At 40.1% G+C, this 27,548-nt stretch overlaps 1 protein-coding gene across 1 annotated transcript; it reads left to right on the plus strand.

Annotated features, from left to right (window-relative positions):
• LOC136774136 (uncharacterized) lies at nucleotides 1-26,959 on the plus strand. Its single transcript, XM_066728247.1, is given in 12 exon segments — nucleotides 1-151; nucleotides 9,989-10,300; nucleotides 10,450-10,736; nucleotides 11,148-11,440; nucleotides 12,103-12,216; nucleotides 14,543-14,705; nucleotides 15,706-15,963; nucleotides 17,491-17,693; nucleotides 17,946-18,037; nucleotides 23,347-23,539; nucleotides 24,110-24,634; nucleotides 25,038-26,959. Coding segments are annotated over 10 exon segments (1,929 nt in total). The 5' UTR covers nucleotides 1-151; nucleotides 9,989-10,288; the 3' UTR covers nucleotides 24,424-24,634; nucleotides 25,038-26,959.
• Nucleotides 26,960-27,548: the final 589 nt, after the last annotated feature.

Below are 27,548 nucleotides of genomic sequence, written 5' to 3' on the forward strand. Positions count from 1 at the left end.
TACACCTGGCAAGGGGCCGGACAGAAAGAAGAGTATCGTTACGGACAGCCTGCGTACAGCACTGGCGCGGCTGCGACAATACACCCCCGCTGCAGGGGGTTCCCTGCCTAACACCCCCAATCCACCAGCAACACCCGAGCACAAGCATCATGTGAGTATACGCACTTTGCTCTTAATTCTTATTGCCATCCTCCTCCTCCTCCGCATCAATTTCCTCAAGATCCCTCTTCGTTCGTCCTCGTTAAACTGCGACTCGATGCAACCGATCCAGATCGATTTACCCCGTGTGTATATATATATATATATATATATTGTATAAGAAAGCACACAGGAAGATGGAGGAAATTTATTAGGATGCTCGCGGCTGATCGCTGTAGGGGGTGGAGCTTCTTCCACCAATCACCGGAATTGCGCTTTCTGGTTCCATTATACTCGCCACAACATAAATTCATCCAACTCGCAACGATGTTTACACGCCTATCGATTTGCATTTATAGAATTTAACGAGAAATCGGTTTATCGTTGGAGAACTTCTTAATAGGATTTCGCGACTAGTATTACTTCTGGTTTATCGACCGAAAAGCCTGTGAAATCTGTTTTATCGATCGGGCAGCATAGAGGAGAAAGAGAGAAAGATAGAAGAGGGGGAGGACTTAAATTGGGTAAATTATTTTACCCAGCTCAGCCGTATTGTGTCTGGGATATCCAGTGCGTGGAACGCCTACATGCCAGTATTTACGCCAATCTCATATAAAATTATCGATCGAGAAACGAATGCAATGTTCACCGGGTTGAAACTTGAGAGGAGAAAAATTGCGTTGAGCTGTGCTGGGTCGTTGCGAATTAAGTGCTCTAGGGTATTTCTAATTTGATTGGTGGAATCAATTTGAGGATGAAAGAGGGGAGGCACTTTTTGCCCTTAAGTGGCAAAGTAGCTCGTGAAAGCTCGTAAAATTTACTCAAGTACCTGCGTATATCGTTGCTTGGTCCTAAAAGGGTTAAGACTTGACCTTTTACCGATCGAGCAGACAATTTCTTCAGCACCGCTTCCTCCTTTATACACAGCTTCTTCTGCCTCGATATTTCACTTTAAGCCAAGGAATTGTGCACGGTTAACAAAATTGAGCCCATGAAAATTTCATCATTCCCTAGATTAGAACTATTTTCTTAATATCAGTCTGTTGTATCGTGATAGCATATCTAAATTCTTTTCTTAACTGCAAATCAACCTGTTACTCCGATAATGAAATTCCCCGAAGGTCGACTATTTTATCGACTGTATATTATAGCAGCTATTACTGTCTGCATTTTTGGCAAAGGAAACGAATTTTTTTTATCATAGCGTAACATTCCAAATATCCTTAAAGGTTGTGCTTTTGCTTTTTCAAGCGAATCAAGAAAACCGTGTAGTGGAAGGTTTTATCTTTTGTGAAAAAGAAAAGGTGGAAATTGGAAAAAACAATTACTGTTTATTATATTCGTATGAGATCCTCTTAAGGGAAACTGTTGTACCGACAGAGTAGAGAGGATTTTTAGAAAAATCTAATTTTTTCCACGGTTTTCTTCAGAGATCGTCGGCTCAGCATTGGATTTTTGTCCCGGACAGGATCAGAGCGTATCCGGAAGTGACACCGGTGGATGGGTGATTCGACGAGTCCATTGAGATTTAAGCGCATAAATTGTTACGCCACGGACTTCCGTTTCCCCAAGAGACTCGAGTTAGCCAACGTCTGAAGCGATTTCAAAGTTTTCGTATAGTTTCGCGTGACATATTTTCCCTCGTTGCGCTTTCTTGTGTCACCCTGGAGGTTGCTTCGTGTTTTTACCTGATTATTCACTGGATTATTTATAACCGCCATAGGGAGCGGCCCGCTCTCCTTTAACGGGATCCTTGTAGAATCCAGCAACATTTCTGACCATCTAAAATTTCACGAAATTGCCAGCTCTTCCATTTGGTCCAATTTATTTTCTCGAAATAATGTCCCATGATTTCGGCTATTTCTTCTCGCATTAATTTTCATGAATCACCAATTGAGAGAAATTTCTAGAATACCGGTCCCAAAAGTGACATAACAATTGTTGAATAAAAGATTGATTAATTTTAGCAGGTTTTCTGCACTTTCTCTCTCTCTCTCTCTCTCTCTCTCTCTATTTAACTGGAAAAAAATTAAAAAATCTCAATTATAAACTAATATAGTTACAAAAATTCTAATAAAATGATTTTACAAATTTAAAAATATTTCACACTAATACCTACAGATATATTACAAGAAGAAATGAAAGAAAAATAGCAATAAGGATGATTGAATTTTACGAGGGACGAAGAGAAATGATTGGACATATTTAAGGGTATTTCCGAGGCATAAAAAAGTAACGTAGACCATTTTGTATCAGCCATAGCCAGCTAGAATTGGCGGGAAGTCCTGAAATGACACGAGGATAACAAATTCGACCAGAATGCGGTAGTAATCGTACTTTTTTCTTTTGCCTTTTGTTTGAACAGCAAAGTCGGAAGAATTAACGGCTTGATAGGTTTCCTGTAGATTTATCGGATTCGTTTATATCACTCGCTGGGAGTGGGAGGAATTATCTCAGCTGACAACGTTTATCCAACAACGGAGTATTGAACTGCTAATGGCCCTGACCTACCTAACCTGTCGCTACCATGCTACCCTCTGCCCCCTCCCCAATCCCTATATAGATAACAGTGCAGGATCAAAAAGTTTTCGACAAGCTTGCAAGCGCTTACGGATCCACGATTAACCCTTAACATTTCAACTTACTATAGCTATTTCACCTACCCCTTTGTTAATTCACCTTAATCCATTCTTCCCATGATTTCCCAACTCTGAAGCGAAAAGCTCGATTTTCTATTTATTATAATTACACATTATTAACGGTATGATGAGCTTTGGAGATGGAAACTTTCCCTTCTTATATATATATATATATGTATATATACATACTATATTTTAGAACACTTTGAAAGATTGTACAAGCTTCTGTATGGCTGCGTAAGTGATTTTTTTCACAAAAATATTTGTTTCGTACTGCTTTAATGAAGATAAATAATAGTTAGCGTTAATTGCGAGAACAGTTGAAATTTCAGTTACATTGTAATATCGCAGGCTTTTAGTAGCCGAGAGTGTAATCAGGGAAAGGAGAGCGAGTTAAACGTGATAATTGCTAATTAACGAGTGTGCCAGAGTAGCTGGTAGCAGAGGAAAGCAGCATCGAAGCGAAATAATAAAAATGCCATTTGAGCTTTAATTATTTCTGGCGAGCGCAAAAAAGGTAGTGGGAGAGTGGAAAGCTTGGTTTCCACAGCTTTTATCGCGCCTTAGAATTAACCCTTTGAATTTATCGAACAAACGGGCTTGCCAGAGACCCGCATTCACTACAGCTTCTCACCAATAGACTCCTTGCTAGAAACCAACTTTGGCCGAGCTCTCCTTCGGCTTCCTTTATTCCGCGAAAAGGGAAGCTTTGAATTACACCAAAATATCTTTGCAAATCATCTAGAGGAAGAACAGATTACATTGCAGCTTCATTAATATTGTTAGCTGCACCAAATTTCCATTAATCAAAAGGATGATAAATATAGCAGAAACGAAAAGATAAATAATAAGTGGAAAAAGTACATAGGTAAAATTCAATATAAGCAAGACCTTAAGAGGTTAGCTTGCGATTAATCCAATAAATTTGAAAATCATTAGAAAGAAAAAGAGATTACATTCAAGTTGCAATATCTGAATCCAAAGAATTAGCTTAAGTAAAATGACAATAATGACAAAAATATGGAGACAAATATGAATAAGTAGAAAAGAGATAAATTTAAAATTGAATCTCAAATCCAATCGAATCTAAGTAAGCTCTTAATTGGCTAGTCAGTAATTAATCCAATATCTCTAAAAACCATCAAGAGGAAGAAGGGATTACACTGGAGCTCTAATAGCTAAATGCACGAGATTCCCTTAAATCAGAAGACATTACAATAAGAAAGACGCGAAGATAAGTATAACGTGTGTGAAAAAATGATAATTTTTAAAATTAATTATTCCTGAGCCTCCTATATGAATATAAATGATATCTTAATTGGCTAGTTGGTAATTAATTTAAAGTTTGCAAAGCTGTTGCCAGTTGTCTAGCCCCTCCCAATGCCAATTGTGCGAAGCTTTTGTTTTCCAGCTCCATTGTCGAGCTGTCTATTTAGCCCAAAACTCACAGCAATTTATTGTTCACGCGCGTGTTCATTCTAGCAACGAGATTCCCATTTCCACTTGTGCTCGTGCTTACCATCTTTATCACACGTTTAACTCCTTAGTAAAATGTTCACGTATCAATTATAAATACAGCTATTCAAGCTCTCTGTATACACTATCTCTATACAAAGCAATTGCATTCAATTTAAAAAACAACGAGTGAACCAGGATTAACCAAAAGGGAGTGATTGGTACAAATAATGAAATTAGGATTGGTATTGGACTCTAATAATTAAAAGATGTCGTCGAGGATGCGATTAATCCATCTAAATATCAATTAAAAGTCTGCTCTAAGACCACAAAATCAACATAGTTACTATCGTTTTTCAAAAGCACAGGATTATAAAATTCGCTCTACTCCCAGAATTAATTACGTATATAATTAATTAAAAAAAAAAATCCAGAATATTACGAATGAGAAGACTACGAGACTTTCTATAGCGAGGGTCGAAAAAGCTTGGAATGATTATACCATATCCTGTGATATACGCAGGTGGGACCATTATCCAAGAATATCACTAATTATACAAGTGGAAGAGCCACAGGATTAGGCATCCTGGAAACGATCATTACTCCAGACATACACTCGAGGCGTGACAAAAAATTCTAGGGGGAAAGTGGGTATTTCTATGAAGAAGCGAATGGCCCACTTCAGACTGATACAAAGGAGAAAAAATTATATCCCTCGTGTAATTAGTTTAGAAGTATCGTTATGGGGGCAAAAAGCAGGACAAGCTCTTTGCCGGTCTCTCTCCCACAGGAACAATCGCAGTGTGGGAGGCTGAAATTTTAGGGCCTGGAAAAAGAAGTTTAAGAGAAAGTTTATTCTCATGGGAACCCTAGCCATTAATCCAGGATGCGTCGCTCCGATAAGCCATTGTACTACTGGATTCTGGCTGACTCTCTCTCTCTACAATCTTCCCTTGCTCCTTAAACATTCAACCAACGAATTTCTTCTCGTCGTAGCCACTCACGACTCATCATCTCACCGTCAGCCGTCGGGATAACACAGGACTGGATTGCAGCGTTTCTGCGCAACCTACGTATATATATACGCCAGACTGATTTATCAGGGCCAATTTACGATTGGAGGCTCGAAAGTGGAATGATTGCAGGTTAGCGTTGGATTTTTCACTGCGATGGAGCGAGGATAACGAAATAAATCACTTAAATAAATAAATCGTGCATTGGCCGGGTGGAAGTGAATCTTCGCCAGCGTAATAAATCGAGTTACGTCTTTATCCTGCTGTGAAATCCTAGCGATTTGGCTTCCGTCGAAGCGTACATCCGCCAGGATATAATTATCGTACGAGGATACTCTAGTTCGATATATATATATATATATAAGTATATATGTATATATATGTATATAGGCTGTTGAGATTTTTCAGCAGTCCGCACGCTGAATCTCCCGTAAATTATGGCCCGAGTCGGATATAACCTTCTTAAGCCACAGCAGAAAAATCACTTGTGTCACGTTTCCGCCTGAAAAGCCCTGTCCAATCCTTAGCAGGATCACCCTTGAGTCCCGAAAAAGCTCCGCAAGTAGATTCAAGAGAGCTCCAGAAATCTCATATAATCGATTATATTTCATCTCATCCTAGTTTGAGAAAAATTCTCATAGTCTTACCAAGCGCGAGAACCAAGGCGAAACGATCTTCAACAGACACTCACCTGTGAGGAGAGTCTTTCGAAATATATTATAACGATATACATTAAAATTTTACTATGGAAATTTTGCAAGAAAATGTTCCTCTTTCGTGAAAACTGGCAGATGCCAAGAGGAGCGCTTTTAAATAAAACATTTTGCTTTTAAGGGACTCGAGCTGTTTATATATACGTGGAATTTTTAATTAAGGTAAACTGTCGCTGTAAAAAGGCTGAATATGGAAGGAGACGTGGAGAGGGGGGATATAGGAAGGAAAAACTTGGAAATGATGAATGCGAAACGATTAAAAGAGAAATTGCGTTGAGATGTTAATTAAAAAATTTGATAAATGGCGAGGAATCGAAGCTGTCGCCTGATTCGGATGCTTCAGGATGGTTTATGGGAGTGTATAAAAAAATGGAATGCCAGGGCTTTAATAAAGGAAACTGTCATTTGGCACTGAGAGGGATTTTGACAGTGAATCGCGTGACGTTAACGTTTCTGTGGTCGAATTCATCGTCGATTCACGTTTGGTAAGCTCGCCTTGTGCTTCTGCAAGCTCCCGAAAGCTCCACTCTATGCGAATGACGCCTGTTTACCGTCCCAATCAACTCTCCAATCCCCCTTTACTGCTATCCCTTACTCTCGACCCTTTCCTATCAATCCAGACCTTCCTCTAATGAACAGTCTTCGACAATTTATCCCACAGATGAATTTCATCCATTTATAGTAATACGTCGATTAATTTCGTCGGCCTATTTACATAAATATTACCAATTATTAACTCTATACTGCATGCATAAATTAATATTTGACTTTTGAGTTAATTTCGTCCAACTCGAGTGTACTACGTGGTATGTAAAAGCTCTTTGACGAACAAGTTCAGTGACTGGAATGTTGAATCAGGGGGGGGGGGGGGAAGTGGTATTATACGTGAATATTATCGAGGATATTATTCTCGTGGTGTTAAGCTTTAAATTGAGCTTGAAAAAATTGCTCTTGTTGGGTCGACCATTCGCAAGCTCGAGGCAAATAACGTCTGTCTGTTTATGGTCTTAATTGGTTCTTCATACACTCTTTTAATCGTTTTACTCTCTGTCGCCCTTTTCCCATATTTCTGTTTCTATGGTAGTCACTCATACTATTCCATCTGCAAATATATATATAAGTAATAGGAGCCACTTGCAAAATCCCTCCACAATTCCTTCTGCAACTTGTCGCTGCTGCATATGCAAGTAATTGCGTCTCACCAAGATTGCAGCCATTTCCGAATGAGATCTGACTCCAAGCTAGGCGCTTTGATCATTCTCGGATTCGGAAGTTTCGCTAATTCGTTCTAATAGAATTTCGTACTGCTGGTGTGGATTTGCGAAATTGCCTTACAAAATCCATTTATAAAACTCATCCTGTACAAAGGGACCATCTTCGCTTTGTTCGCTAAACAAAATCACATGGAATTAATTCGTGTGGTCACTGTGATACTCTATTAATACGTGTGTTGGTATATGTACTATATACATATAATGCAAGGTACTCGACAATTTTCAGAGGTTATGCTGCAGGAATTTGAAAGGAAGAATTTTTGTCATGTAATAACCTGCTTTTACCCAAAATGAATGCAAACCTTCTTCATTCAGCACGGTTCACTCGCACATGCACACACTCGAATGATGTATTGCCATTGGTTCTTTCCTCGTACAATAGACCTAGGCTGTCGAAGCACTTTGCTCGATTTACACTGTCCGACGCTCCTCGTTTTAATTAAACGCTATCCAGTAATCGCTGGTACCGCTCAAATTTCGTCCAGTGTTAATGACACACCCTGTATACACGATGAGTCTTGCATTGCTTTGTTAAAGATACGAGAAAAATAAATAGCAAATGGTGAAAAAGGTATAAACTTTTTTATCGTATTATTATCATGCAATTTATGAGCATAGCATGACAAGAATATTTCTTTATGACGAGAGTACGATTTGTCCAAGTGCAGCAAATTTGACGAGCAGAATTGTGAAGGTAGGAGCTTTTATAAAGCAGGAGTTTGAGTATATTGTATGACGCGAAAGAAAATTCATGAGGGGATGAACGAAGAAATTGAAATAAATAGACAGCAAATCTTGCATAAATGGAATATATATATATATATATATATATATATGTGTGTATAGAGAGAGAGAGGAAATAGTTGGTGTTGTGTGTAGGATAGTGTTTGTGTGTGCGTGTGTGTGGGTGGTAAATATTGCGTAGAAGGGGTAGGAAGATGGGTATATGAAGAGAGAGAGAGAGAGAGAGAGAGAGAGAGAGAGAGAGAGAGAGAGAGAGTAGATCAGAGAATGAAACACCTTCGAATAACGTTTACACGAGTCAGCTTAACGTCGATAGAAGGAACGATCGATCAGCTTTACCTACAACACGTATCATATTATTAGTTGTTATCGGCTAAGCAGCCTATTTAGGTCACAAACATAAAGCGCATAAAGCACACAAAGCTTATTCCCTCGGAGCCCTAAAAAGACGTAGCGTTTAATACTTCGTCTTTAATTACTTTTGAAGAATCCAGTAAACGATTTTTCCTAATGGCTCTTTTGGCAAGCTGAAAATCACCGAAAAGAAACTTTTCTCATATCCGCTGTATATTTAAGCTCCGCCCATTATACAGGGAAAGCACCAATGAAATACTTTTAATTGTACAGCCAGCATTAATTATAATTTAACATCCCAAATAAATGTTGGATAAAAGTTGACGAGGAATTTTGTTCGTTGAGCGAATTTATCTTGTAATTTTCAGTATAATTTCTTGTTCGATTTTATATATATGTATATATATTATCGTGATTAATTAGCTCGTGATACCCAAGATCGATGTAACTGGTTGTTGGTGAAAGTTGGGCTAGGTTGAGGGATATATACGCGCGTTGGAAGAAAATCAAAGTTTTCCGACGTAATTTTCTCGAGAGCAGAAGCTTAATTGGGTGTTCTTGCGGCGATTTAACATCGTGTATGAAATTCGAACGGCCATTATAATCGTTAAACATGCTGAGGCACAATTAAGTGGAAAATGTTATTACGCGCTCTACTGGACTTTGCTCGACAATTACGTGTCAGATGTAACCTGATTAATCTACGATTCTCTATATGGTTTACTGCCAAAGCTTGTCCATTACGCGTAAACCATTGTAATTTCTGTCCTTTCTGATTCAGCAAGTGGCACAATGGTTCGTGCAAACATTTCCCTCTACATTGTTTCCCAATTTTTTTATCACCCCTAATCCTCGCCAATCGAACGAAATATTCTTCCATGTCTGACCCTACCAATTTTTATTCCACTTATTGTTCGGTGAACAGGCTTGGTTTCTCGCGTTTGTCCGTCGATTTGTATAACGAACGATCCACCGATAGGTTCGCTCGACGTTCCAACCAAACCCAAAACCTAACCTATACTATAAGCTTGCTATAAAGAACCGCGAAGAAGCAATCGATAATTTTATAAAAATAAAGTAACAAGCTATAAAATAAGATATATAGAGCCTTATACGCGCAACGAACGTAACCTAAAAATGCAGGTTTTTACGCTGGTCAAAATACATTTTTACGAGGACGATAAAATCTCACGAGTACTTAAGCAAAGAGGCGTGTAATTGCGCGTCATTTTTATTTAAGCAGAAAGAAATAATATGTTGGAGAGTGGAGAGGGAAGGGGCAGTGATAAAGAATAGGGGCACGATAAAGCAGTAGTGCCACCTGTCGTTTAAAAAGTGCAGTAATAAATTTGCGCCATTATATTAATACTTGCTCGCGTGACGCTTCACACTTAACTAGAGTCCTGTACGAGCATTTAAGATAAAAATACTGTTTACCTACGGTATCGTTCACCCTCTCGCCATCAAAACGCTATTTATTACCGCCATATTCTCACGTAATTTCCTCGCGACTTATCGCCGTATCTACATGTGTATTTATGCGAAAGCGATCAATCGACAAATTTTTCCTGCATCTCTCGCAGCTCTTTGACCTTGAAGACTTGGTTAACGCGAGGAGTGCGCGATAAATGATGGACGAATGATTTTCTGATACTCAGGGCTTGGAGAACCGTGGCTCTCCCGGAAGGGGTAGTTCTTTCGGGGGAGGGGGCAATCTGCGAGGTGCCGGGAGTGATACCGGGGGGTCGCAGTCGCCGCCGCAGCCAACACTGCGCGGCCATTTTGGTCCCGAGGCACCAAGAAATGGCGACCTTCTTTCCTCCGCGCTCAAGAGGCTCAACTTCCGGTCCACTGGCGGAAGTCGTAGCTGCCGCAGCACCGTACCAGCTGTGGTAGTCAGGGAGTCCAGCACCGCCTCGGAAACTACCATAAACACTAGCACTGACAGTGCCAACACTATGGTCACTATGGTATAACCTAACCTTCCTTATTTTGCTGATAATCCAGAAAAGATGATTAAACAGTTTTTCTTGAATCGATTTTTTTTTTTTTTTATCGACACGATGAAACGAGGAGAAAAGTTTTTTGTCTACCAGGCACCTCATTTTAATTATTCAAGGTCACGACCACGGATGGAGAGCAACCGGATAGTTTCGACCTGGTGGATGTAGCGCCAGAATTTTCACCACCGCCAACCGGAGGGTCGTCCAAGCCAAATTCGCTGAGGCAGCCGAACGCGACGCAATTCACTGGCCAGAACTTAAACAGCAACCTTGACGATGGACCTGCAATTGTACCTCCCCCCACACCCCTCCTAGGGGCCCATCAAGAGTCAAGATTCACGTTCACCACGAGTACCAGAACACCGCCTACTCTACCCGACCTCAGAGCGACTGAATTTTTCAGGTTTGACAAATTATTCTGATAAAGAGGTGTTGTATACTGGATATTTAAGTAGGTCAAGGTCATTGGATGATTCTTGCCAAGACGAAGCACAGAATTCAAGAATTTTCTGATTTTGCGGAAATCCTTTTCTTAAAATCTCCGATAACAAAATATATATAGAATGAGTCATTTAGCACGTCTGATAGTACAGACACCTAAACGTAGAAAAATTTCTATCTCGTTGCCTACAAAAGACATTGATTCTTTGAATAGAACCTTTCTAAATCTCTTTTCGATTCTCATTCAAATAGACCTTGTACAAAAAACAAGATTCTCTCGAAACTACGAAGATAAATGAATTTTGACGTTCCAATTTTGGCCACCCTGTATATAGTCCAGTACAAGTATTTGTTTCTCAATATTTCGAAACAGCACTCCAGTGAGAGGCTCGGTGGACGCGGGTCAACCTGATGGGAATCACATAAGTTCCATGCTGTCGCTAGTGGCCAGCAAGGAGCGCTCCAACTCCTTGAGGACCGGAAGTCTGAGCAACCACGTGAGCAAGAGCAGCCAGCAGCAAGCAGCGGAGAAACTAGCGGATCACAATCATAAAAAGCCAAACATCAACGTGACGACGAATCCTCTGGACATTTCATTGATAGGAAGCCAGTCACCCTGCAACACCCAGACTTCCGTTTCAACCAGGAGTCGAGGAAGACCAGCAGGTCAGTAGTTAAGACAAAGAGAAAGAAACAAGAGAAAGAATCTTCACCCTACCAATATATATTTTTCCAAATATTCTTCTAAGTGTGCTAAGGATGCGAGAAGCCCTCCCGAGGGAATTCGGGGATTAACTGCATGTGAGAATTATCAATGTTATACCCGAACGAATAATTTGTTGATCCATTCGACGATACTGCGTAATTTCAGAGATGAATTTTGGAAATAATTGGCTGTAATTGGATCTCGTCGATGATCGTCTAGATCTGCCTGCGTAATCCGAAAGAGCAAAGTTTCTCCTCGTCTTCGCCTTCGAGTGGCTAAATTTCATTGGCGAGTAGCGACCACGAGTCCTGGATGCCAAAGTGAATTGTGATATTAACGAGACTTTGAGTATTGTCCGAGCGGAGCTTCTACATAATAAGTAAACTTCTGATGCGGCGGCTCGTTAGAGGAGACAAAGTCATTTTGAAACGAAGCTCGAGGCGGATCGCGTAAGCCCTGTAGCAGCTCGAGAACTTTAAACGACAATCAATCATCGGCGGCACGTCCCTTTCATCCCCACCCACCCTACCTACCCCTACCACCCTAAACCACCTTACAACTTTCTATCTCCGTCACCCTTAACAAGATCCCGTCGTTCGTTACCGAATCAATATTCGGGAAGGATCAAAGAACAGGATGCGAGAATGAATGTGACGTTCTTTTCTTTCAGAGTCTCATCCCCTCGTTTCGGCCATTCATTCCTGGGTCAGGCTCTTTTTCCCGTTTTGCGCAATAGGTATACATACACACAAGTCCTTTTGTGCCGGGGAGAGACTGTCGATAAAACAGATTTGCTCCGATCGCGCCTTAACGCTCTGTCGGTAAAACAGATTTGGAGAAAATTCTCAATTTTCTCGAAATTCAGCCACGATCCGGGCGCGTGGGGGTTTCAGCCGACGGGTTTCTTAAGTGTGCCGTGTCGAGGGTAGCTCGTAAGAGGCCGATAGAGGCGAAAATGATTTTTTGAGAAATTTCCAAATGCTCGATGATCGAACTTTTCGGCTAAATTTCAGGTTAGGATGCAAATAGCGCGCTGGCTAAATGCCGCTCGTGATTTTCGGGAGTCTCTTCCGTACTGACGGCGATTCGAAGCGTCGAACATGAGATGCAAGTGCGCTTGGCCTCTTTTCTTTTTCTGCTCTTTTTTTCTTTGTTGCATTGCCGCAATACACATAGACACACATTGGCAAACAACTACACGGACGAGCTAACCCATACTGGCACTTGTGACTTTTCACACAGATACACCCGACACCGTGTGTGTTTTGAGCGTACACATCAATCACCTTCTCCCTGCTCCTTTTTCCACTTAGAAGATAAAAGTGTCTGACAGCTCTCTGGAAATTTGGTATCTGGGGAGATATTAAGAGATGTTGCTCGGTTGGTAATTTTTTCTCCGGACTAACAACTGATGGATCACCGCGAATTACAAAGAAATTTATATAAATAAAATTCTCTTATCGTGCGCACAGGTTTATTAGTTGTTTGAAAAACAAATTTTAAGTTGATCTCGATACTCCTCCATGTGCTTTTCTTTTTAAGGTATATAGCTATATATTTACTCGCTCGGATCATTAAGAGGATCCACGAGCCACTCGGTCGGTACTGTCGCAGCTTTTTTCGCTCCATTCGACTATCCACATTTTCCGTATTTGCTCGGGGAATTTAATCCATGCAAAAAAATTCTTAACGTCACGTACAGAGACACCGTTCGCTCGATACAATTACACGATCGACACTTTTCCGTTGATTTTTGGCAAGTTTTGGAGGGATTATTGAATTCTCCCTTTCCCCTTCCTTCGCCCCCTCTATATCTCTGACAATTCACATGCTGCCACGTTTTCACGTTTTTTCCCTGCACGAACACTTCCCGTTTGACGCCGTCAGCCACACGCACATCAACCAAACGATTTGGAATTCGAAAACAGAATCGAAAAAAAATCGCTGCACATCCTGCTGGCCAGATAACAATTCATCGAGCTCTCCGTCGTTCATCTGACAAAGATTTTTCACGTCGGACGAAAGATTATAAAAGAGAAGAGAGAGAAAGAGAGATGGGAGGAAAAAAGATTCACTCTCTTAATGGAAATGAGTGTTTGGCGCGTGTTTTTTATATACAGAGGCTGCTCATTCACGTTCAGCGTAATTCGATGCTAAATAGCTTGGCACGAAAAGGGTAAAAAAAGACTTTCTTTTCAATTCTTTCGCAACGAACCGGCCCAGGAAAAATGTTGCGTCTGTCTGTGCTATTGTAGCTGCTTGCGAGACTGGCACAGTTAGCACTTTTCCATTTTAAGGTCCGTACACACCTTTCACCGGGTTTTCAAATTTTTCCCTTGATAAATTAGCACTCACTCGAGGGATTTACGGTAAAATTTATTGCATACCAACGTCTCGTTTTCTGAGCAGTTTCTTATGATTAATTAATTCTACACAGAGGCTGCAAACATGGAAAAATTCCGGTGTTCCGTTTGGATGTGTCGACCTTAAGGTTACCGACGGAGCTTGCACATTTGTGTCGCGTTTGTGATATAAAATTGCTGCGCTTTGGCCACATCGCTGTTTAGTATTATATACGAAAGAGATTGGGAATGAGCTTGCAAAGTCTTGGTACACTGAACACGCTTTGTTTTTAGATTGCTGGCATATTCGTGGCTCTCCACAGAAATGCCGTCCTTACCGACCGAGTCTTGTCGCGTGACGTCAAACGTCTGCCCCATTCGGGATTCCCCGAGCTATAATGTGTCGAACGCTCCACGAGAATACAATTTAGTGCATTTAATTTCATCGTCCCCCCCCCCCCCCCTTACAAACCTCTTGAGAAATTTAAATACTCGACGTTTTACGATTATTCCGAACGATTCCGGGAAATTGCTTCGGACAAAAGAATATTGGATAGAAACTTTAAAACGAGGAAAATAAAAATAGAGGTTATACGTCGACATTGAGAAAAATAAAGATTTTAATATAGTAAACGTGGACGGCAATTCTGGGGATCCTACGCTCTTTCCTTGTCTGCTTTTGTCGAGGGAATTGACGATTTTTTTCTCGTGTGTGGAAAGGAGGAAGTGGCGCAGGGACCAAAAGACCGGTTCAGGCGACCATTGTGGTTCAGCAGCCATCCCTCTCCGACGCACCTGCGACCACTATTCTTCTTCATCCTGACGCAAGAAGAAGGGAGGAAAACATGATAACTCTCCAACAAATCCGGGACTTCGAGAAAAGGTTAGTCGTAACTTGGAAACCCCGGCAAAATAATATTTTTGAAATTTTTCCTATTTTTGGATTTTTGAGGAAATTTCTAAGGAAATGTTACAACGTTTCCTCGCGATTAATAGTTGAAGAAAGATTGAACAATTTTATTAGAAATTGAAGAATTGATTATCGAGACGGGAGGTTTGGGATAAGGGGAGGAGGTTTTAAGCTCCGTCCGACAAACGTGTCCCGTGGGCTTACGCTGGATGATCACGTATGAGAAATATCTCGTACTCTCTCCTAGCAAAGTGCTGGTAAGTAGATATATCCAGCCGGAACGTGCGTGGTCAGCCGTGACGTCTGAATATATAGCCACGACGCGACGGGACGCAACGGTCCGGCTATTCAAGGAGCAATACCCCCTCCCTTGCCCTCTTCTAACTTATCATACAAGCATTTTTTTCTAATCTGACCATTTAGAAGCTGACTTGTGGTCATATTTGGCTGTAGCGCTCGTTATTTTATGCTCGTTCAATTTATTACTAAAAATTTATTCAACGATAAAATTTAATTTAACAAAGAAAATAATTCTTACAATTTTCATAATGAAAATTTTTAAATTAAAAACATGAAGAATATTAGGAATTTTATTAAACGTCACAGTAGAAATTTGCAAATCCCGAATTACACCGACGTTAGAAAAAAAATACTGTATACCCTGGATCTTTCGAGGATCTCGACAGAAAGGGATGCCTTTGGCTGTAGTGCTGCTTCGACGAAATGTTTCATCCAGCATAAGTAACAGTATTATTAAATTCAAAACGAGATTTCCCTGTTTATTTATACAGAATAAAAATGCACGAGCCACTCTCTCAATTCCCATTAGAATCCGGTAAAATTCTTGCATTCGACGTGAATAAATTGAAATACGTCAAGTTGAAATGAGATTTAAAAAAGTAGGTAATTGACAGAGGCAAAGCCATTTTCAATCTAAGTTGGGATTAATTGGAGTGATTTGGGTTGTTCGTAGGCACGGTCAGATAAGTCCTCACCACAGTAGGTCGCAATCAGTGAAGACACCTGGTAGCAGATCATCTGGGAGGCCAAATCTGCTGAGCCTACCGCAACAAAGGGCACGCGTGGCCAGCATGCCAAACACAGGAGTCGAGGAGGAGTACTATAGACTAAGGCACTTCAGTATAACTGTCAAAGGAGTAGAGAACAGGGGCGACTCCATCAAAAGTCGACGATCTCGATCCAATAACAGCGTGGCTTCCAGCAATTCCAGGTCAGCAACTTATATTCTCCCCAGGTTCTTTTTTATTCCTTTTTGTCGAGGCTCAAAGCAGTGGACCAGAAGGAGAATTGCAAAGACAGTTTAATTCGAAAGGAGAGCAGAGTTTTGACAAAAATAGTTGCAATAATTTACAGTCTTATAGGATCCACCATTTTATTTAAGCTGAAAGGAATGCAACTTTAGCGAGAATTCTTCGAAGGGAGTGGAACGGAAGTCCAAGTTTGGAATCAGATTCTCGCTCTATATCGAACGCGTGAGTTTACGTATAGTGCTGAGGTGACGTAGACACACGTGTTGGACCTTAGAGCAAAATCTGCTGCCTCCCCTTAAACGGAACAAGGGATTCCAGCGCTTATTGGTGAGTGTTCTCCAACGACGTTTCCGCTTCGGCTCAACTTGCTGCTGCCCACCCTACCCTATATACGTTTTGCACCGTCAACTCCGAAGACTCCGGGAATACTCTCCGATTGGTCCACTGCGATCGATGGACCAAGTATTTGCACAAGTTCATGACGAATCGATTAATATCGAAGAACTATCAATCGTCGGCACAATGCTTGACTTTTCTCCTTGAAACTCCTGAACTTTGAACCCAGGACTAATGGAAAACTCTCTTGCTCCAAAAACCATTGGAAACATCGTCCACGATTGGTCCACTCCGATCGATCGAGGAAAGTAGCCGAAGGGATTCGTGAAAAATCGATTAATATCGAAGAACAATCCATCGTCGGCACAATGCTTGACTTTTCTCCTTAAAACTCCTGAACTTTGAACCCAGGATTCATGGAAAGCTCTCTTGCTCCTAAAACCATTGGAAACATCGTTCACCTGATTGGTCCACTACGATCGATGAAGGAAAGTACCTGAAGAGATTCATGAAAAATCGATTAATATCGAAAAGCGATCAATTGTCTTCGCAGTCCCTTCCTTTTCTCCTTGAAACTCTTGCTTGAACTTTGAACCCAAGACTCATGGAAAGCTCTCTTGCTCCAAAAACCACTGGAAGCACCTTTCGCAATAGGTTTATTCTGATGGATCAACGAAACTAGCTGAAGAAATTCCTGAAGAATCGATTAATATCAAAGAACAATCAATTCTCCTCAACACGATACATTACTTATCTTCTGGAAGCTCCTGAACTTTGATTGAACTAGGAAGAGGAGCTCTGAATTTTTCACAAACTCATTCAAGTTTTACAACTAAGCGCACAGTCGACGAGGAAAAAATTCGGGCCAAGTGGTTAATCGATTAATAATTGGAGTTACCTAATTGGGGAGGAGGGGGAGGGGGGAGTTGTTGGTTGTTGTTAAATTGGAGCATTTGGGAGAGTGAATTAAAAATTTAGAGGATTTCGCGGTGGAATGGGGTTGAGAGTGGAGACAAAGGGCCGAGGAGTTTTTCGGTATATATTGGGTCAAGAGACGAAGGGTACATGGGGGGAGGGGGAGGTAGGCGAATCTCGAGGTAATTAGCTCATTAGGGTGGGGCTGATGGTTTCTGCTTTTGTTGTTTGCGCAGTACCGAGCACTTGGCAGCTTCGTATCCTGGATCCGCGAGAAATTCTGCCGCAGGCTCCTTAGCCAGTTCAAGAGAGAGCAGCGCGTCCCAAGGACCAATAGCCTATCGGGTCCTCATGCTGGGTGCACCTGCTGTTGGAAAAACCACCCTTGTCAATCAATTTATGACCTCCGAACATTTGCTCGTTCACGACAAATCCATTGGTTCGTATATCTTGCAAAATAAACTATATATACTCTATTATTTAATACGAGATATATTTGATCAATCCATATTTAATTTCGTAGAAAATCCACCTTTCCTTTGCCCATACTAAATTCTTCTCGTTGTACCATTTCTGCTCGGAAATAATCAATCTCGCGTTTCATGAATACTAGTGAAGATTTTGATATAGAGCCAACGAATCTGCACGGTAAATTAATAAATTCAATTTTGCACGTTTACATCTTTTTCAGACGACGAGTCCGAGGAGAAAAGCGTGAGCGTCCTGCTGAATGGCGAAGAGTCGGAATTGATTTTCATTGATCGACCCTTTGCAGAGATGTCGGTAAGCTTCAATTATTATTTCTATTTGGTTAATGGACTCTCTATCCAGTGCATTCGAATGCTCGAGTTTCTCCAAGGGCTCTATATATATATATATATATATATACACACGTAGAATCGTCTTATTTGACTATAGTACTTGCACACTTACCATTATATTATCAAATTCAGTGAAATCTAAAGCACCGACCCCTTCCATCGTTTTTTTTTTTTTTTTGGTTTAATAATTTCAATTTTCATTACAAATATCACTTTATCCCAAAATTTTCAACTAAACTCGTTTCCTACGTGTAATAATAAACCAAACGAAACATATCCATTTTGAGTGTATTTATGACAAAATAATACGAAATATCCCGACTACCGTACTCCATCGTTAGAGAAAATCACTGCAATGTATACTCTGTATATACATGCAAAAATAGCAAAGAATAAATATAAAAATAACAGATGTTTTAATGATCGATAAGAAAGGAAATAATTAACAGCGATTTAAAACAGTATCCCTACTAATTGAAAAATGGTGGGGACTAAATTAGATCGAAGGTCGTGAGTTTGAAGATGAAAATTTAAGGGGAAGGAGTATATAATTAGATAGAGGGGATAATAACGCTATTAACCTATAGAGTGTATCGTGTTCTGTTTAAGAGAGCTTTTGTGCCATAGGAATTAAATTAAAATCCATTTCCCACCGTTTGGTTTGACGATGGCGTTTACTGGCCTGGAGAGGGATGAGAACAGGATATATAGGGACGGTAGCCGAGAGAATATATGCTATTGATATTCTTGTTATTGCGGGTCATTGTTATACTCCGATAAACAATTTCAATCAAATTTACTTTTTAATTAAACTGTAAACACGACTATTACGCAATTCCGGAGCGGAGCTTGTTACACGTTAAATTATAACGTTTATAGAAATACTCGTATTTCCAACAATAATTTCCCTTAGTATACCGAATGTTCGCGTTACGTGATAAAACGATTTTGACTCCCTTTTAATTTTGATCTCGCGTGTAAGAGACGGCGGAGCACGGTTAATTGGAAAAGTCGAGTAATCGCTGTTAAATATTGTGCATGGAGAGGATACGAGAAAAAGCTGGAATAACTCGAATGTTGATTTTGGAGAACACAGGGTGGACACCGTATAGGCTCGGAGGTTTAAATCGCGTAGGATTTTGGTTTGATTTTCACTTGTCCCTGGAGGATAGAGCGTTGCAGAGTTTGATTGGTCCCGGGAATGCGTTGTTTCGCAGACGAGATAGCGGAACGTTGGTTCGACCCAGTTGTGCAATCCTTACGCGATATGTTCGCCTTTAAACTAAAAGCAACCCCCCCCCCCCCTCCCTCAAGCCTCGCAACCCCGCAGACCAGCCCCCAGCGATCCCAGCACTGTGAACCCGGGACAAGCAACCTCCCCCCCCCCCCTTCCCTCTTCCTACCAACTACCACAGCGTCAGTTTAGCTTATGATTCTACGAGGAACAGATGCCTTATACCATATACGATCTGCATCTCCTGCGGATTTAGCGCAGAATTGTTAAACGCGAAACTTGAATTACTCTGCTGCTCAAAATGTCTAGCATACATCATATACGTATATAATATATGTGTATACTTGCGTGAAATAAAAAATATCTGGCAGCCTTGTACCAAATTCCTTTGTGATTAATTTCGCAATAAAATCATCAGGCGCTTATCACAAATCCAGGAGGACGAACGTTCGTTCCCGATGATTTACGATTCTGTTTCGAGCGATTATTGCTTCTTTCCAAAGAGAGAAAAGGTCGATGCTGATAAAAATTGAATTTGCAACTTTTTACGTTCACCCAGGGGGTAGTATTTCAGTATCGAAATAATAAACTATAATTAATTTACATTGCGGTAAATTTCAACGAATCGCATAATTCGCTACGTCGTCAACAATGTGTATTTTAGCTTTATTACAACTCGCATTAACATGGAACGATGGTGCAAAGTTTATTGCTGTTTAATAACATTTTATAAATACAATGATGATGTAATGCGCGTGTCCGTGTAACTTTTATGAAGGATATAACGATTATACCATTATTCATAAATATACATGAATCTGTGAAAGTTTTATACTTTTAAGATCGCGCGAGGCACGGTAAATTAAAAAGCGAGTGTTCTATATATATATATATATATATATATATATTGCGCAAGGTTGAACAAATAAACCGAATGTAAATTTTAAACTCTTATACGCCAGGTTTCGCGGGATTTCTGCTTAATTCGATGGTGTAATTGCAAAGTCGTTGCTTTAATCAAGATCTCAGGTGGAAAGATATATTTTTGAAACACCAAATCCCCGAGCGCTCGAAGAAAATTAGCTGAAATAGCTTATTCCACAAGTTTTTTCCCCGATGGTCCCGGTAGTATTCCATAAATAAAAAATTGCAAGAATCCATGAAATATATAATAATCGAACGACGCGGATTCCTTTTTATATTCAATAATAGCGAAGATGATTTTTTTCCTCAATATAAAAATACATGTGTATATGCATATTGCAAGGCAATATCACATTTGACATTCATCGTTATTGTGGCAATATGTTACTTATCGCGTAAATAATGTAGGGCAACTTAAAAGCAAATTGCAATTAATTTTGGTCAACATCAACCAGGTTTGCCTATTGGAAACCATTTGTACCTAATAGCTTTAATAGTATTTGCCACTAGGGACCTGTTATAATTAATTTAGAAACGTTCATTAGTTACAAATTGAAATTGTGGTGAAAATAACAACTATCTTGCGACTATTATTGGCAGGAACAGCAAAGGGTAAAGCGTGTACTTTTTGACAATGTCTACGAAATGGTGAAAGAGATTTTTTTTCAATAAAATAATAATCAAGAGAGTCCAATAAAAAGATATGAAAGTCCAAAATGAAATGCACGAGTGAGATTGAATAAAGAACATATTTAATTTAAACACGACAGAGTCTCTTCTGGCAAAGGTTTCGGAGCTCGAATCCCCTGTTTCGCGTTCTAAGAATTTGTTATAATTTAAAAAGTAGGTAATTGATATTCTAATACGTTTTATCCCCCCCCCCCCCTTCTCTCTCTCTCCTCGAACGTTTGTACGTCGGGACACCAAAAGAATTCCGGCATCGGAAAATTGACGAGTTCAAAGGGGTGGGCATAAGATAAATAAAATTGGAGCTGTGTTTGTGTGTGTGTGTGTGTGGAAGGAATGCGAGTGAAGGAGAACGTCGAGAAAATAAAGCTGATACGAAGTACTCCAACTGGCCGGGAATTTCAGGGAATCTGCATGTGCATCGCTCGCCTGACCTTGTTTATCCAGGAAAACTCTGCGAAAAATCAGGTTCCTCGTGCATTCGCACGTGCAGGCTTAAAGCTTTAAGGCGGATGCACAGAAGCGGAACGAGCGACAAAGAACGCGAGGATGGGGAGGGGCGACAAAAAATTTGCATTCGTTTTATGTTGAGATGTAGTACGGCTAATATGTTATTTCGGGGTTAGTGCCATGTACCACCGCAGTTTACCAACACGCTTTATGCTTTTTCACTCATAAAAACCATTTAATGCTACCGTACTACGAATCTAAATGGTAAACCGTAGAGTACATTTTATTCCTGGAGATTTAATATGGCAGAGAATTATGTACATTGAAAATAAAACGGTGAGGCGAAAGCCCAGGATAATAATAATAATATTTGGGTAAACGCGTGAAATTTTATAAAATGTTACAAAGATGAGGAAACGTTGAAACTCTTTGTATGTACGGGAACACACGGTCCTGGTGGAGTTTTGATCGAACGGTGGGGTTTGACATTAAAGTTAGGTTAGGGTGCTTATGGAGGGAATATAAAAGGTGTCGGGGCCGTGCGGGGAGTAGCTAAGAAAGTAGCGTATCGAAACCATCGGAGCATTCCGTTTTCTCTCTTGGCCACTCTTCGGACACGGAGCCGGAGCCATTGAGGATCGTTCAGCCATGATGGCTGTTCAGCTGTAAAACGGTCAATCTCTATATTCGATATTATATGCGATACAGACTTGGATGACACACCTGGATCATCAAAGTCATTGCCGTGCTTAGTTTGATATAATCTTTCGAACGCCTCGATTATATTGCCTCGGCTTCGGTCATTCCGTTTTATATATATGGTACTTATTCACAGTTATGGTATACATTGATTCCAATAACTGCAACTGACGTCACTACGCATCTACAAAACCTTCTATATATATATATATATATCGATAGTTGATTTAACTTTCCCACGACCTTCATGGTTGTTTACCTATATACCTCAATAATTAATAGTTTATAGGGAAAATTTCGTTATAGAAACTACTTGGATTGAGAGATGAAACTTTGGGGAAGCTTTGTACCGCATTAGGCGCCATTTTGGATGCATTCTCGTTAGTTTGATCGAATTTCGAAAAGAGTCGATTATTCGGGAGGACTATTAATCGCGCTAGTTGAAATAATTAGTAGAAATGGCGACCGGCTGTGGAATATGTATCGTCTCGCTTGAAAATCATTTCTCCGTGCTCATTTCCACGCGCTCCATTTCCTAACTCGAATAAAGTCACTGGTTCGATTGTGAAATTCATGAAAATCGTCAGATAATAGCGTCATGGGGAATTGAGATGGCGAGAGTGATTCTGCGCTCTATTTCCTTGCAATAATCAAGAAAATATTCCTACCGAACCAATTTGTCCTCTATAAATTCGTCTTTAGCGACTTCCAATCAGTGGAACGTGGAAGTGGGACAGAAATGAATCGTAGGAAATGGAACAACTGGATAAACTTGATTATTGTAATAGGTGATGGCTTAAAAAAAAATTCAGCTTTGCATGATGAAGAGAGGAGGAGCCATAAATACACACATTTGTTAAAATATATATATATATATATATATATATAATACGACAATGCGATTTCCCATCAAAATCCTGCCAAATGATCCAATACATGTAGATATTGCCAAACCTCGCGAGTATTCTCTTCCATTCAGTCAAATCGCATTAATTTAATATAATATAATAACAAAAAAAGCTCTATATACATATATTTCAGCGAATGAATATAATCCGGGGTGAAATTAATAGTTGATTAAAACCTTTCCACTCGGTCGGTGCAATATATATAGTACTAATTGACGAATGTCGCGAAAAAATAACTAAAAGATGATATCGCGTGGTGGAGACGAGATAAAAAGTTGACCGAATAATTCGCAAATTTTCCGTTCAATTAGCTAATTGCCTTGTGTTTAATATATACAGCAGAAATTTGACATTCCATGCTTTTTTTAGCCAGAGAATTGTATAGCAACGTACGAGCCCCACGCTTATTGCGTGGTTTACTCGACGACGGACAAATCATCGCTGCACCTTGCCGAAGAGGTTCTCCAGTCACTTTGGCGTAGCAATCACGTATCCTCGAAAGCGGTTATCCTCGTGGGAAACAAGGTTGATCTGGCTCGTAGCAGGGACGTGTCGACAGAAGGTAAACAAGACTCTTTTATCCTCGTTGATTCGATAAACTTATATATATATATATATATATATATATTGTCAATTTCTTGTTAAAAATTCTTCGATTAATTGAAATTTATCATCGTTACTCCTGTAATATTTTAACCGAGCTATTGCGTACCATGAAGACCGGAAAGTCCAAGTTTCAATCACAGTTTCATTCCTCGAGTGTAATTTTCATCCTAACGATGCATTTTTAAGAATATCTGTGCTGGTAGAGAAGGTATATCACTGTGTCGATTTAAAATAAGAATGTAAATTTATAACAAAGATCATTACAGAAGACTCAACAACCTCACTGATTTTTCTGAAAGGATTGATATTTCTGAGAAAAAAATACATGAAAACTTAGTCCGCTTCTCTGCAGGCTTCATGGATATTTATGTATATAAAAATAACCTTGATAAAACATTTGCAAACTCAATTTGAAAAGCTAGCTGGTGGAACAGCTTGGAAATACACTCGAAGCGGTGTTTGCACAGCGTCAACGAGTTAGAATTGCATGGGTTATGTTTAAGTTAACTTATATTAATTTTCGTAGACGGTCAATCCATGGCAACATCGTACGACTGCAAGTTCGTCGAGACGTCGGTCAGCATCAACCACAACGTGGACCACCTGCTGGTTGGACTTTTAACGCAGATCAGACTGAAACTGGAGAACCCCGAAAAGGCACGCGACGTTTTCCGCAAGAAATCGCGAAAAAATCGTAGCAGATCGCCGATGGGCGCGAATTCGCCGAAGAAGAGTCGCTGCAGTCGCAAAAGTGCAAGCCTCAAAGTTCGAAACCTTTTGGACAAAGTTTGGGCCAGGGACAGCAAATCGAAAAGCTGCGAGAACTTGCACGTCCTCTAAATACCAGACCAAGCAAACAAAAACCAAGAATTTCATTTCATACAAGGCAGAGCATAAAGATTTTCAGCATCGATCGACCTATCGATGAAATTGATCTAACCTCAAACTCGACTTGGAAATATATATATATATAGAATATGTCTGTAGAATTTTCAGAGAAGAGCTTAGGATTTTTCGTTGGCCAGGCAAATCCTCGCGCTCTCTTATACAGGTTTGTATCCCTAGAAGGTCATTGACCCTTACATGGCACACAGAGGTAAAAATGACTCCAACATTATAATTCAGCTTCTAATAATATCATTGGTAATATCTCTTCTTTCCGAATTTTTTCCAAGTATTATAAATTGAATTCTGAGTCAAGACACTACTCTATTCTGAATTTTAGATCTTGAAGAGCAGTCGAGAATTTGTTTAATCGATTTAACTTTGCATTTTTTTCTTCGAGGTCTTTGAGGACTTCGGGTTGTTATATATTTATCAAGCGTTGCTCGGATTGTGTGCCACGCGAGGGTCGATGAAAAGTCCTTTTCGACATTGACGTTGACCTGGACTCGAATTCTAAAACAATCATCCAGAGGCTGTATCATAAACATCGTCTAATGGAATATTTTCAGTTGCCTGTTGTACATAATGAGAAAAGGTTGGTCAAAGAGGGAAGCTCGATGCTTTTTCGTCGGATGATTTATGCTAGCTGCAAATATGCGGCCCCCTTCACAAAATACTTGGGATCAAAGGAGCGACTGGAGATTTCGGGATTTCAGTTCGAATCCAATTTTTGCGAAGCGAGAGAGCTCTTTGTCTCTCGGCAATTTGCTGTTGACAATTTATCGTGACAAAATTTTGTCAGGCTTACACGAGCCAACCGGCGAGCTTTCGAAAGAAAAAAAAAACTAAATTCGCGATGGCCGAGCATTCGTCGATTTCACCACTGGACGCGTCGGATGAAGGATTTTATCAGGGGTCGAAAGGTCGCCGGTTAATCGAACGAAGCGAAAGCCGCAAAACTTTTCCGCGCTCCCGCTAATCGGGGGTCTTAATTAATTGAGCTTAGGTAATTAAAAAGTCGATCCGTTTTACGGCGAATTTGGTAGACGACGTTGCGAGCAATCCTGTCCTGTCCATAGGCGGATATTGCACAAATTTCTGAACAATTGCATTTTGCCATTCCGCAGGGCGAACGCGTCCATTGTAAAAATGCTTTTGTCGAACATTTCAAAGGACGCTTATCATTATAAAAAGAGATTTTGTCGCGGCGTTCGACCCGTTTTTCGCAAACTCCCTGCGCATTGACAGTGTGTCACAAAGGCTCGCGTGCATTTATCGCGGGCATTTGCATACACACACGGACATTTACAAATAATACATAATAAACGTACGTATATAATTAAACGAAAAAAATCTGAAAAAAAAAGAAGAGAATCCTTAGATGAACTTTTACAATCCAGTGTTGTAACCGTATATGAATTTACACCAATTTTTTACATTACGATTTTATACGTTAACGACTATGATAACTTATTATACCTGTAACGTTAGCCCACACTGGGTAATGAGGCAGTCACGACAGTCACGACGGACGGAAGAATGCTTTTAGCGTTACGACCATTCCCAATTGGGTCGAGTGAAAAGTTTGGAATTTTACCTTCGCGTGGTGCAATAAGAATCCGATCGAGAGTAAAGCAATTTTAGACAAATATTGAGATTATTATAAACAATTACGTTCAATGTTCATAAGAGGTCCATTAGTTTGTAAGTAGAGCGTACCTGGCGTCGTGGATATGTTACGCCGGATCTCCTCCTCGTTTATAGCGAATCTCCCTATATAGACTCTAGCTGTTTTTCTGTGTATCTAATCAGCAGTTCTCAACCAAGTTCCACGCGACATTCGTTTAGCAGCTTATTATCCATAGCGCTACACGAAGAAGAACGACGAGTCAAATCAATCTCGATGAATCATTTAGAGCAGCTTGCGCTAATTAGAAGCTTCGCTATTGTCCTCTACGATTTACTGTATTCAACGAGGAAAACAAAAGGAGGGAAAGGTTGAGAACCATTAGTCTTACCAATAATGTTTCTCTCGATGTGCGTGAGTCAAGTAAAAGGAACTTTCTCACTGGTTAACTGGCTAATATTCCTCTCATCCCGTTCATCATTATTCTACTTGGCTATAAATATTTAAATAATATCTTAGCACGCGTTGATGACATTATATATATATACATGCATATATATAGTTTAGCTGCGATTTGTATGGTTTACCTTCGAAGGACACGAGAGACGAAAATAATTGCTTTTGAGAAACGTTGAGTCGATCGTTGTATATCGCAAAGTCGGGCTTCTACTACGGTACGCATTGATAATCGTACCAGTTGATAAATATATAGAGAGATCACGCGCGGTTCAAGTTGTTCAACTATTAAAGTCATTATTGAGACACGCTCCGAATACGCTTGTACACAATTTTCAAAGTATTCCCCCTTCGATATTTTATCACGATACGTACGCTACGAAGCTTTGACCAATCTAACGAATATTCTTATTAAATCAGGGGAGGGGGGGGGGGGCTCCGTGTTAAATATCAATTGGGTAAACCGGAAGTAGGAAGCGAGGTTATGCAGACGTCACGTGACAATTGACCAAACATTACGAATTTCTTACACGCGTGCATTTTTTCCTTAACACGAGAGAAAAACTCGCGTTTAACTCCGCATAAGGGTCGAGGAGTACTGACCTAGATAACAGTGGCTCTCAATCGGAACTCTCTTCCATTTTTATTCTCTGCGAAGCATCGAGATAAATCAGTCTTTGTTTGTATATAATATCCCTTTTATATGTGTATATGATATCTTTATATTGTTCTTGAACATTGTTAAAAGATTTTATTAAATTTGTGTACTTGTATGCTTCGATCGAGAGCCACTGTTTCGAGTAAAGTAACGATAAGCTTACAAAACAGAACAGAATCTCTCTATTTTTCATACGAAACGATTTGTCTCTTTATTTTGCAAATTCAACCAGCAAAAAATGTCGTTCCTGCTTGACTGTTTTTTAAACTGAAATCAGGATAAAGTCTTCTCTCTCTCTCTCTCTCTCTCTCTCTCTCTCTCTCTTTCTCTCTATTGTGT

Source organism: Prorops nasuta, unplaced genomic scaffold (genome assembly GCF_024137725.1).
Source record: "Prorops nasuta isolate Cenicafe-Biocafe unplaced genomic scaffold, Cenicafe_Pnas_1.2 PNAS00006, whole genome shotgun sequence".
Taxonomy (NCBI): domain Eukaryota; kingdom Metazoa; phylum Arthropoda; class Insecta; order Hymenoptera; family Bethylidae; genus Prorops; species Prorops nasuta.